Source organism: Silurus aristotelis (assembly GCF_946808225.1).
Source record: "Silurus aristotelis genome assembly, chromosome: 11".
In the NCBI taxonomy this organism is placed as follows: Eukaryota; Metazoa; Chordata; class Actinopteri; order Siluriformes; family Siluridae; genus Silurus; species Silurus aristotelis.
This window is the reverse complement of record NC_139584.1, coordinates 30,145,787-30,158,286: the sequence shown is the minus strand read 5'-3', so window position 1 is coordinate 30,158,286 and position 12,500 is coordinate 30,145,787. Positions and strand designations below refer to the sequence as shown.

Below are 12,500 nucleotides of genomic sequence, written 5' to 3'. Positions count from 1 at the left end.
CTAACACAGTTTAGAGGTGAAAATGGATCAAAACAGGAAGTGATGCAGATCATGTTAAAGCATTTCAAGCCTGCTTTTACTGTTAATGTAAAAAGAGGTTAGACTGTTTAAACTAGCGAAAGAACGAGCAAAAAGTTTCTGTGACCCACATGTGGATGGGAGACCAAACCACAGGAAAAAAGAAATATATATGTGTGTGTATATGTCGGTGAGGCGAACATTTAATGGGTCATTCCAAAAATACAGAACCCTCTTTTGGTTGGTAAAACCCTTAGACCTGTGAAGACCACATTTGGTTTATTTAACACCTGTAGGGGCTGTTCAAAGAGCTTAAAGTGTTACATGTCCCTCATGGCTTCACCGAATGACAAGTGAAGCTGTTGTTGGAGCCACACAGGGGATAATTATGTTCTGGATTTGTTCTGCTTCGTTCCTCGTCTGACAGTCGAATATTCCTGATGGACTCTGCTGCTGTAAGTGCATGAAGGCGTAATGGATCACGGCGGTTTAGAATCAAAGCTCAGGACATGAGTGTGTACTCAGAGTGTGTCAGTTAGGAGAAATCTGAGCTGATGTTCATTTCAGGGGTCAAACACTGTGGGACAGGCAGATCCATAAACCATTTCCAGGAACAACATCTGGACAAAATAATGATATCCTAATAATAAGTCTAATCAAGATCAGAAGGATGTAACTTTTTGGAAATGAAAATCGAACACGGATCATGTGGGTTTCCTTCAAACATCAGTATGCTAAAAGTGATAGTTTGTGGACTCTTGAGGATGAACAAGACCACCACTGTGCCTTAAAACCCCAACTGCTTCAGGCGGTGCTGCTCTGTTAGCGGCCGTTGTGTTCGGAAGCATAACAAATTCTGTAGTAAAATGGATGAACTCGGTGCTTTATTGGTTCAAAAAGCTGTTCTGTTTATCAAAATTACGATTAATCGGCCCAATTTTAGGCATTTTTTTTATTAATCAGCATCGACCGATTATTAGACTGGTGCATCTGACACACTAAACCATGCATGTACATTCTGCACTTGCGTGAGAGAACAGAACTCTTCCATACCAGCAGGTGGCAGTAGTCTGTATTCTTTATCCAAACAGGGAAAGCGGAAGAGCTAAAACTGTAGTGTTTACACCTGCCGCAATCAACATTTGCATCCAGAGTCCTAAAGCTCTTTTTAATCACGTCTGTTGCAAAGATGAGAGCAAGAATACAAAGTGTCTGTGCGTTCTCTCTTTACTCCGTCATCGTTTGCTTCAATGAACACACCGAGAAAGTAAAGCTGAGCGATGCTCAAAAACCACCAGACGTCCTGGTGGTCCTACAGCCATCATTCTTCGTTCTTAATCATTAGTTAAATATGATGCAACTTTTGGAACTGTTTTTTTTAGTGAGCCTTTAACCAAAATAATAATCAAAACATGTTTCATTGAAGTAATTTTCCGTATCACTTCTCCTCAATTAACTGTTAGATTGAATGAGATGAAGGTGGGAATCGCCCAAACGCATCAGCTAAAAAATATCGGTATCATAATCGGCTGCCCTGATTTCTGAATATCAGCAGCGGTATTGGCCAGAGTGAAGTGCGTATCGGCCCACCTCTCATCCACTGCATTTGAGCAAAACCCGCTCTGCATTCCATCGTATTCTGGTCTTCCATTAAATATATGTAAATCCACAATTAAAGCACAGCGAACAATCACAGCTGAAGGTTGTAATTATAAATTATAGTTCCTCCACGAACCTGCCATTAGCATGCAAAGAAAGACTTTTCTCTACTCCATTTATAAATGTAATAATAGAGCTGTCTATAAAAGAAAACAGATCTATAGCAGATGGACGGCATGTGTGAGTCTAAGATCCTGTCTATAAAGGGTGTTTTGTAACGCTCAACAAACCTCTTATAGATACTGAGGGTCCACAGTAGAGCAGGGGCTTGTCTAGAGAAATTGAGATTCAAAGCAATTGTTCCTAGTTTGAATCCCAGAGTTCTGCCAGAGATCCACTGGGTATCTTGAACAAGGCTCTTAACCTTTATCCTGCTCCGGGGGCACCCCATCACGCTGCCCTCTGCCCTGACCCTGACTTCCTAACAAGCTGCACTACTGTACATGAAAATGTAACAATAAAGTCTGTCTGTCTATGAAAGAAACCAGATCTATAGACCAGATCATGGAGGTTATAACTCTGAACTCTGACCTTGAGTTTCTAACAGACTTGGGGTTTGTGAAGCAAATAATTTCACTCTACTGTATTAAAGAAACCAGGTTTATTGATCAGATCTGAGTAAGGCATAGCTCAGACGTAATCGTCTAATACGCTGTTGGACCCCCTGACCAGGGCACTTTGCTCCACATGTGCTCCAGGGGTAATGAATCATCTTTGACCTTGGCTTCCTAGAAAGTTATGATATACTGAGGCAGAGATTCACCTCGATTGTACTTTTATGTATGACAGTAAAGACTGTGTTTGGTGTCTATGAAAGTCTTCACTGTCTGTAAGAAACCACACAGAGGGATTCGGGTTCGGGAATTTCCTGCCATTATGTAGATTTGATGAATAAGCTCAGACATGCTGAGAAACACATCGTTTTGTCTATCAGGGGGTGGAATTGAATAAGCCAGAGTAGGGAATTAAGGAACAATGGATGCTCAAAAAGGAGGGTTTTGGGAGACTAGAATCATCGGAAAATCAAAGAAAGAGAATGAATTTGTTGAGAAATACCAGAGAAGTGAGAGTCTGACATTAGAGCACTAGTGGCTCAGCGGTAATGGCCCTGGGTTACTGGTCATAAGGTTGGGGGTTCAGCCCCCGGCACGGCCGAGCCGCCACTGTTAGACGCCTGAGTGAGCAGAGTTTCAGGAATAGGGTCTCATAGATATTCCTTCTTTGACTCTAAGGAGCCAAATAAATATTAATAATTCCTTCACGAGATAAAAAGGTAAATATTTAAGAAGGTCATACATTAATAACATTTACCAAAATGTAAATCAAACTGAATCGCTTGTGTATCGTGACTCTTAACCCTTGTTTGTGACTATGCCATCGATGTTCTGCTCTGACCTCAGCATGGCAGCCAGCCTCTACAACAACACAGGAATAATAAACACACATGGACATTGCATCACGTAGCTACAGTGAGCAAAATAAACACCCTGCTATTTTGCAAGTTCTCCCACTTAGAAATCATGGAGGGTCTGAAATTGTCATCGTAGGTGCATGTCCACTGTGAGAGACATAATCTAAAAAAAAAAATCCAGAAATTACAATGTATGATTTTTAAACTATTTATTTGTATGATGCAGCTGCAAATAAGTATTTGAACACCTGAGAAAGTCAATGTTAATGTTTGGTACAGGAGCCTTTGTTTGCAATTACAGAGGTCAAACGTTTCCTGTAGTTTTTCACCAGGTTTGCACACACTGCAGGAGGGATTTTGGCCCACTCCTCCACACAGATCTTCTCTAGATCAGTCAGGTTTCTGGCCTGTCGCTGAGAAACACGGAGTTTGAGCTCCCTCCAAAGATTCTCTATTGGGTTTAGGTCTGGAGACTGGCTAGGCCATGCCAGAACCTTGATATGCTTCTTACAGAGCCACTCCTTGGTTATCCTGGCTGTGTGCTTCGGGTCATTGTCATGTTGGAAGACCCAGCCTCGACCCATCTTCAATGCTCTAACTGAGGGAAGGAGGTTGTTCCCCAAAATCTCGCAATACATGGCCCCGGTCATCCTCTCCTTAATACAGTCGCCCTGTCCCATGTGCAGAAAAACACCCCCAAAGCATGATGCTACCACCCCCATGCTTCACAGTAGGGATGGTGTTCTTGGGATGGTACTCATCATTCTTCTTCCTCCAAACACATTTAGTGTAATTATGACCCAAAAGTTCTATTTTGGTCTCATCTGACCACATGACTTTCTCCCATGACTCCTCTGGATCATCCAAATGGTCATTGGCAAACTTAAGACGTGCCTGGACATGTGCTGGTTTAAGCAGGGGAACCTTCCGTGCCATGCATGATTTCAAACCATGACGTCTTAGTGCATTACCAACAGTAACCTTGGAAACGGTGGTCCCAGCTCTTTTCAGGTCATTGACCAGCTCCTCCCGTGTAGTTCTCGGTTGATTTCTCACCTTCCTTAGGATCATTGAGACCCCACGAGGTGAGATCTTGCATGGAGCCCCAGTCCGAGGGAGATTGACAGTCATGTTTAGCTTCTTCCATTTTCTAATGATTGCTCCAACAGTGGACCTTTTTTCACCAAGCTGCTTGGCAATTTCCCCGTAGCCCTTTCCAGCCTTGTGGAGGTGTACAATTTTGTCTCTAGTGTCTTTGGACAGCTCTTTGGTCTTGGCCATGTTAGTAGTTGGATTCTTACTGATTGTATGGGGTGGAAAGGTAAAAAAAAAAAATAATAATAATAATAATAAATAAATAAATAGTTAAAAAATCATATATTGTGATTTCTGGATTTTTTTTTTTAGATTATGTCTCTCACAGTGGACATGCACCTACGATGACAATTTCAGACCCCTCCATGATTTCTAAGTGGGAGAACTTGCAAAATAGCAGCGTGTTCAAATACTTATTTTCCTCGCTGTATGTGGACATTGCTAGCATGGCGGAGAAGAAAAGCAATACAGCACAGTATATTTAAAACGGGATGAGTATCAGTATTAGCCACTCGTTTGGCGGTAGGATTACTGCTTTATCTCAAATCCTTGTCCTTCAATTCATAAAAATAATCCTAATCCAGGATGCATCTTTGCATCTTTCCACAGGTAATGCAATTCAGGCCTTCGGGACAGACATTCCAAAGACAACAGCATCCACAAACTCTGATCTTCCTCGCACTAACCCTACTGCCTACCCCAACATCACCAAACCCGAATACGAGGTGAGTGTTCCACTGTTTAGATGAAGCCTAATCATAAACATAGATCTAATCCTGGTTTATCTTAAACAGCAGCACATTCTGCCAATTTACTTATAGATTAATTTCTCATGTAATTCAAAAGGCCATGAATGCAAATAAAGTAGGAGAAACATCTCCTTCAGCATCCAATTATGTTTGAAGCCTTTTGTTCCAGTTGGTAACTGGGAGCGAATGAGTATGATGGTGGAAACCTGCCAGCTGTTGCCAGGAACAATGGAATAAATAAATTAGCTGGGGGAGATTGCTTTAACAGGAACAGGAGATTAAAATAAATACTTGTTATTCTTTAAAGTATGGATTGTAGACCAAGTGCAATAGATTGTGGAGAAAAATCCATGCTAACTGCGTAACCGCGCGTCCTATAAAATAATGCTCGTTCGCTTTTAAAGTAATGATTTTAATAGCGATAGTAATCATTGAATCCGGTGTACGAGCACGTCACACACGCTTCCTCGCGACGTTACATTCCATCTTATTAAAAACGGGAAAACATATTTACACACAGTGTTTCCCTGGCGACGCATTCGATCAGCGCGGCGTGTCCGATTCGAGGACTAATCACGCCGCGAATGCAAATCAGACCCGAGCAGATAATAAACGAGTTGACATTTTGTCCATTGTTTCTGCATTTTGCCCAGACAAACACAAAACACTGGCTTCTTTTCTCCAGTGTGTGTTTGCTTTGGCTGTCGGTAAACAGCCCTCCTGAAGCGGTGATGGGCCTCTAATTAACGTCTGAAAGAGAAACGAGTTAAAGAACGAGTGCATAGGAGAACAATACAAACAGGAAACTGCTGAAAAATGTGTCCTCTCGCCAACCCTCAGGGGGACGGCACGATAGATGCCAGTATTGACTCGGCGGTTGTGTGTCTGGCCCACAATTTATGGCAGATATGGTAATTAGCGAATGCAGGACAGAAGAAGCATTCATGCAGGAAGTTTATAATTAGAGATCGCCTGGAGGGAGCCGAGCGCAGACATTTTTTACATTTCCTGCCGCATTTCAAAAGCCTGTCAGTCGCGCATCGAGGATTCGACTCAACTCACAGTCTCCATAACTCTCTCCCAGTCCTGCTCGGGATTTTCAAAAGAGAGGGAGAGAGAGAGGGAGAGAGAGAGAGAGAGCGAGAGAGAGAGAGGGAGAGAGAGAGAGACACCCCAAAAAAAAACCTTGATCATGCTCCTGGCTCTCATCTTCTCTCCCTCTGACAGAAATCTCAAAGTGATGTTTCCTTCAGACGTTCCTCCTGACATCCTGCTTGCTTCACAGCCTGGAAGTACATCGTTATAATGCTGTTGCATCACTATGAGAACTTAAATTCCTAATATTCCTTAACATAACATCACCATCGTGCCTTTTAAAGCACACAAACTTCACCGCTGTTTGTCTTCTGTTCCAGAACTTCAGTGTTAAAGAGTTCTGTTACACTTTATTTATTATACTGTCAGTAAAGCAATTAGATAGTGCAGTTCCGACCCACGTGCGTTCCCACGTCTGCGTTTTCATCACCGGGAGCAAACGTGAAATTCTGCGTGAATCTCGGCAAACGACAAGATCAGGAAGACCTTCGAGGAGCTCAACCCCTGAAAATGTCAAAACCGTCCGGCAACTCGTGCAAGATGATCGTCAGAGAACAACAGTACACGTTCCAGAAGAACAATGGGGGCGCTGTTTTACTACACAAGTGGACTATTTTAAGGATAATAGTATGAAAGTGTAGATAAATAAAGTGCTTTCTTGTAAACAGAGCGAATCTCAGAACTTTTGATAGCAAGTCGTAGCGTTGAACACAGTTAGTGAGTTTGTTTTTTAGGTGTGTTTTCCTTCACACCATTTCAAAGTCTGTAAATCAGTCAAGCACATTCATCCTGTCTTACATTAAATAATACAGAATCCTAACGCTCCTAAGACACTGTGGAACATCTTGCATGATCATGGAACACACTCCACGCACTGAAGTAAGCACTGAACGTTCTCTGCTAACGCCAGCTGAAATCCTGGCGGTCCAGGTGCTCACACTCCATCAGCACTTTCAGTGTGAAGAGTGTGAAGAATTGAACAGGCTTCCGCACGTGCTAATGTGTGTTTGGGGAAAGGAAAACAATGTGAGACAATGTGAGACAATGCGAGACGCCACCGATGGAATTAGCGCAGATGTCAGCGCGCGTGTAACACGCTTCATCACGTCGAGTTCATTAGCATTTAATCAGCGGGCGTCCGAGCCGTCGATCTAATCTACAAAAAATATTTACAATCGACACGTCATGCTGTGAGAATACGGGTCACGTTATTCCTGTGACGTGTGAATGCTGGGGCTCATTACGTTCCCTCAAGCTCATCATTACATACCATCATAAAAACTGGTATCTGACACGATGTCATTTCCTGTCCGATGTCACGTGTTTTATCAGCTCTTACAGAAAGCGTTCACGTTAGCGGGGATTCATGGCTCTAATGGCTCCCCCCATTTTACATTTAAAAAGCGGAAGATAAGTGGAGAGACAGCAGATGACGGATGGATGGAGGATTTCGGCATTACAGAAAAAAATCCACTTAACATCCAGACGAAGACTTTTCACCGACCTTCACAGAGAATGATTTAGAGAGTTAGCAATAACACATTAGCATAAATTTCAATCTGAAACTGTTACTAAATGCATGATAGTAAGTACATCCTAAATATAAGAGGGAGGAGCTTCCTTAATCTCATCAGCCAATTGGGAAACATACAGTTAATAATTTGATAACTTCAGATTTACAAATTGTGTTCAAACCGACTGAAATAAACATAAACCAATGGAAATAAAATTGTTAGCCAGTACTGCTAGCTAGACTAGCTAATCTACAGCACAGTTATGTGATGCTACATGAGTTAGCAAAGAAAGCTTAAAAGACCAAAGAGGTCAAAGTTCATCACATCTTTAATAATGGCTTGATAAAACCAGGTAAAAAGAAATAAAGAAGGTAAGAAAGACAGACAGACAGACAGACAGACAGATAGATAGATAGATAGATAGATTGTTTCTTGTAAGAAATGAAATCATTAACATTAGTTGTAATTGTTTGAGTTGACTAGCAGACTAGCAGACTTGCATGTTGTTTGTTTTTTTTAGTTTATGCTACACAGAGTAAAATCAGTGATGTCATAAAATGGAGATTCAGATAAAAGCTGTTCCTAAGCTTGTTAGCAGGAGAGCAACAAATTCAGCAGAATTTCTTTGTTTGTGTTTGTTTTAACGCTAACGAGACGTGTTCCTGTCGGACGCGTGGACGCCACTTTGTACTTTGTTCTTCTTGGGTTTTTTGTTGAATTTGCTCAGGTGTGAGGATTTTTTCAAAGCAAGCAGAGAAAGAGCTAATTAGCTGCGTTGAAACGCGGCGCTCGCGCAGCATATGCTCTATTTTAGGTGTGTAGAGACGATGATCTCCGCTAAGCCTCAGTGGTCTTATTGCAAATGTCAGCGTGACTCACAGCTGATGTACAACAGTGGCGTCTGGGAAAAACCTACAAAAAACAAAAACACCAGTAAGTAAGACATGTCTGATTGAAAAAATTTTTTGGAGAAGGTAAAAAGGAGTATCTCTTTTCTTCACTGCCAGAGGAACAAACATGAAAATTATATTCCATTATCTGAGAAGACCGACTGATGCATCAGACGCTGCGAGAGTGAGACATAAGCCTTTGCATGGAGTGTGTGATTAGCTAGCGTAGGGAACCAGCTAGTCACAATAGTGTTACTAATCTGCTGAGTTCACTTTAGTAACAACTGAATACAATTAATAAATTTAGTGAAGAAAACTAAGTACAGCTGAGGATGGTTCCACAAGAAGAACCTAAAGATCCATGAGGTTGCTGTAGAACACACGAAGAACATAAAGATTCATGAGGTTCTTCCATTACGGCTCCATCATTGTTTTGGTTCAGTGATGGTGCTTAAATACAGAACTGTTCATGGAAACTGTGGTCCTGAGAACATTGTGATTGTGATTGTGATTTTGGACTGTAATTACAGTCCAAAATCCATCCTCAAAGTTCATCTCAGGAAGTTTTTTATTCACTGCTGTGGCTCATTATTGCTCATTAGAGATGAATTTATAGGAATTGATGATTAATTGATGCTGAAATTAATATTTTTAATTTCTTTCTTTCTGTAAAGCTGCTTTGGGACAATGTTTACTTTACAACTGACACTGAATTGATACGAAATGGAATCCAGTCATCTCTGTATTGCAAATCAAATCTAGAGTGTAAAATTCTTCTTCTTCTTCTTCTTCCTCTTCTTCATTATTATTCAGGAAAATGAACCAAAGTGCAGCAACTCAAAAGGCTTCATCTGTGAAGAAGAAGAGGTAATTCATCATTTACATCAGAGAACATTTGGGGCGTGTAGTATTTGATCTTATGAACAGTTGTTTTGTTTCGAGGAGCTTTTATCTTAAACATAAACACAGATCAGTGTGAAGATCAGTACCTGGTTCTGGGTTTAGACTTTTGTTCATCACAATATCTCAATAAACTGATCCATTCTGTTTTCTCGCTCCTGAAGGAGCCAATAAGACCTGAGGAGAACCCCGAGTGGAGCACCTCAAACTGGAGCGCTAGACTGAAGCTCTGCATCCAGGCCTGGATACTCCTGCTGATCTTGGCTTTGGAAAACATCACCCTCTGAACTTCAGCTCTACCTGAAGTCCTCACCCTGAGGGACTTTCTTGGACCCTCCACCAGAATCCAGAATCACTTCGCTTGTCTGTGTGTCCTCTCTATACTGCAATGTTATTTCTTACCAAAAAAAAAAAAAAAAAAAGATAAACGGAACAAAACTAAAGCGTGAGAGAATCATGAAGAGCATCTCCAGCTGAGACCAGTGCAGAACAAAAGGAAGGAGAAAAGCAGTCATTAGATGTTCAAGTAAGTTTATAATGATGACTTTGCCTCAATGTCAAGCAGGATGAACTTTCTAAAAAAGTCTCCTTAGCTTTTATTTTTGGTAAAACTGTACAGTCTCTTCTGAAAAACCTCCAACATGCCTCCAACTTCCATTTCGAACCTTGAATATTGTATCACAGCCATAATGTTACCCACACACAAATTCCATCTACACCCTGAAAGTGCATTTGAGGAGCACAGGGTGCTGCCAGATCTTTATACCTGTACAAATATCATCATTATTTAATTATGCCCTTAAGCTCCTCCTCCACCCAGGACCACAGATTGTTGAGAGGTCTTTAAACTTGGATTTCAACATTCTGAGGAACACAGAGCTCTGTTCTGACCCTAAACACCACCAAAAAAAAAATGGGGTTACATCAAGATCGTGCAAATTCCTCCAAATAAGGAATAATGAATTCACTCCAAGATTTTGATTCCATCATTTTGAGAAAACAAGGTTCTATCATGACCCTAAAGAGTGTTGTCTTTGAGTAAGACATCCATCAGTGTTTTTCATCCCACCTAATCTCAATGGATCATAGCATCCTCAGCAGAACTGGGTCCATATCCAACCCAGAGTGAACCAACACAGATTCAATCATTCAGAAGAAACAAATCAAGGCCCTGAAAAGGTCTTTTGAGGATGGCCAAAGGCTGCATTATTGTCTGGAATGCAGAATCAGAATCTCCATTCTGTGGAGAACATGGAGAGCTCTCCAACACTGGATGGATTCATTAAAAAGGATTGGTTGTACAAATTGCTTTTTTCTTCAGCTGCTCTTTTTTTTTAATCCACCATTTTTGAGAAGACCTGGATGCCCAGAATCCCTGGAATGCAACATTAAGGAGATACTTACAGCTAAACTATACCATCTTGGAGAAAGCTCATCCCTATCTTCAGCTCTTCTTCAGCATGATCTAAGAACTGAGAACTGGAGCTTCATCCAGCAGTAAAAACCTGAACTTTTGGAACATCCAAATGTTCTTAGCATATTTCTCCTGTTCCTTTTTCCAGACAGTTTGCTTTGATGATTCTTTTTTCCTCTCTTTGTCACTTCCTGTTTGTCAGTCGAGACTAATTACCTTCATCGTAATGCTTTTTTTCCACGTGAAGTGTTTGAAGTATAAATCCGTATCCTGTCTTGGCGAGAACGCGGCATGGCTGACGGCTCTCTCGTTCCTGACAGATTCTTGTGAAGGAAAAGAAAAGAAAGATGAATAGTGTGAAGGAATGGAGAGGAGTGACCGCTCAGAGAACTCGCTCGGGCTTGAAGTGGGCTTGCGATGCTAATGGAGCCGCCCACGTGTATAATTTAAACCTTTTAAAATCTGATTTTCTTCTTTTAAAGTGTACAAAATTATAACGTGGAAAGTCTTCAAGTCAAGAACAATGATTGTGCTGAACGTCGATGTTATAATTCTCACCTGGGGATACTGAAGGGAACGGAGCTGAGAGGAGCTGAGAGGAGCTGAGAGGAGAACTGATCGCTGCATGATGGGACCAGTTTCATCTGGATTTCCTGAAGAATTCATAAAAAAAAAAAAAAAAAGAACACAGGAAAATGAAAATGCTTGGATACAATTAAAGTTGTCGTCACGGCAACTCGGCCAAAAAAGGACAAGAAAAGCAAGACAGACTTTTGTCTGCCGAACAAACACCTAACGGGAACGTCGCTGTGAATCTGAGCGATTTTGCGGCTTGCTGAAGGAAATTTGCGACGATGTGGTTTTACGAACTGCGCAAGCCGCCATGGTGTAACATCATATTTAACGTTTCTACAGAAAAAAAAGAAATAATCTTGTTGTGTTTATCCAGTTATGTGCAATCTTATTACGTGGCCTTATTTTTTTCCGTCATCGTTCACGTGGGAGGCGCCGGAGGACCCGAGATTACAAAAAATTAACAGACTCGAACCAATGAACGTTTGTGTATATATCAATATTCCAAAAAAAAAAAAAAAAAAAATGCAGAACAATTACCAAAAGGGTTCATCTCGATGTCTAACGCATCCGTACGTGTGGAGTCGATGTCAAGCTGAAGCGCTTTTCCACGTAAAGGGATAAAAAAAAAGTTTGCTTTACAAAACAGGAAGTATATTATAAAAAAAAAAAAATGTCCATTTGCTTTTTCTTTATATTAATCAGATTCTTCATTTAGACCATGTAACCTCATCAACTTGTCCATGAATGAAGTGTGACTTTTTGTTCGATTGTTTGTTTTTGTTTGTTCTTTCTCATTTACATGCTTTAAACTATGATCCAAACAAGAAATGAAAAAGAAATGACCTTGACATGACCTCAATTGGAATGACAGCATGTTCCACCTCATATTCAAGAAGGTCTGAAAGATGATCGAACGTCTTCTCTGAATAAAAACCAATAAAATCTCACGTATTAAACTGAACTGAGTTCTCTCCTGTTTGATTTCGATGCTGTTTGTTTGTTTGTTTCAGCTTGTCTCCTATACATGTTTATTTCTCCCTTTTTCATGCAAAGTGGGCGGGACTAATTTCAAATAAAGTGTAACGCTCGGTAATCATTCGCTCACTCAAGCACAGAAATGTTTCCAGAACATCTTACAATTTACATAATGCAATTCAAGAACAATTTAAATAATTATTC

At 40.9% G+C, this 12,500-nt stretch overlaps 1 protein-coding gene across 1 annotated transcript in view; it reads left to right on the top strand.

Annotated features, from left to right (window-relative positions):
• gfra2a (GDNF family receptor alpha 2a) overlaps positions 1–12,282 on the top strand; it is a 54,679-nt gene extending 42,397 nt beyond the window's left edge. The window contains exons 7-9 of the mRNA XM_083554296.1: positions 4,793–4,908; positions 9,245–9,298; positions 9,496–12,282. Of these exons, the coding sequence (XP_083410422.1) occupies positions 4,793–4,908; positions 9,245–9,298; positions 9,496–9,618 (293 nt within the window). The 3' untranslated portion in view covers positions 9,619–12,282. The remainder of the gene's footprint in view (positions 1–4,792; positions 4,909–9,244; positions 9,299–9,495) is intronic.
• Positions 12,283–12,500: the final 218 nt, after the last annotated feature.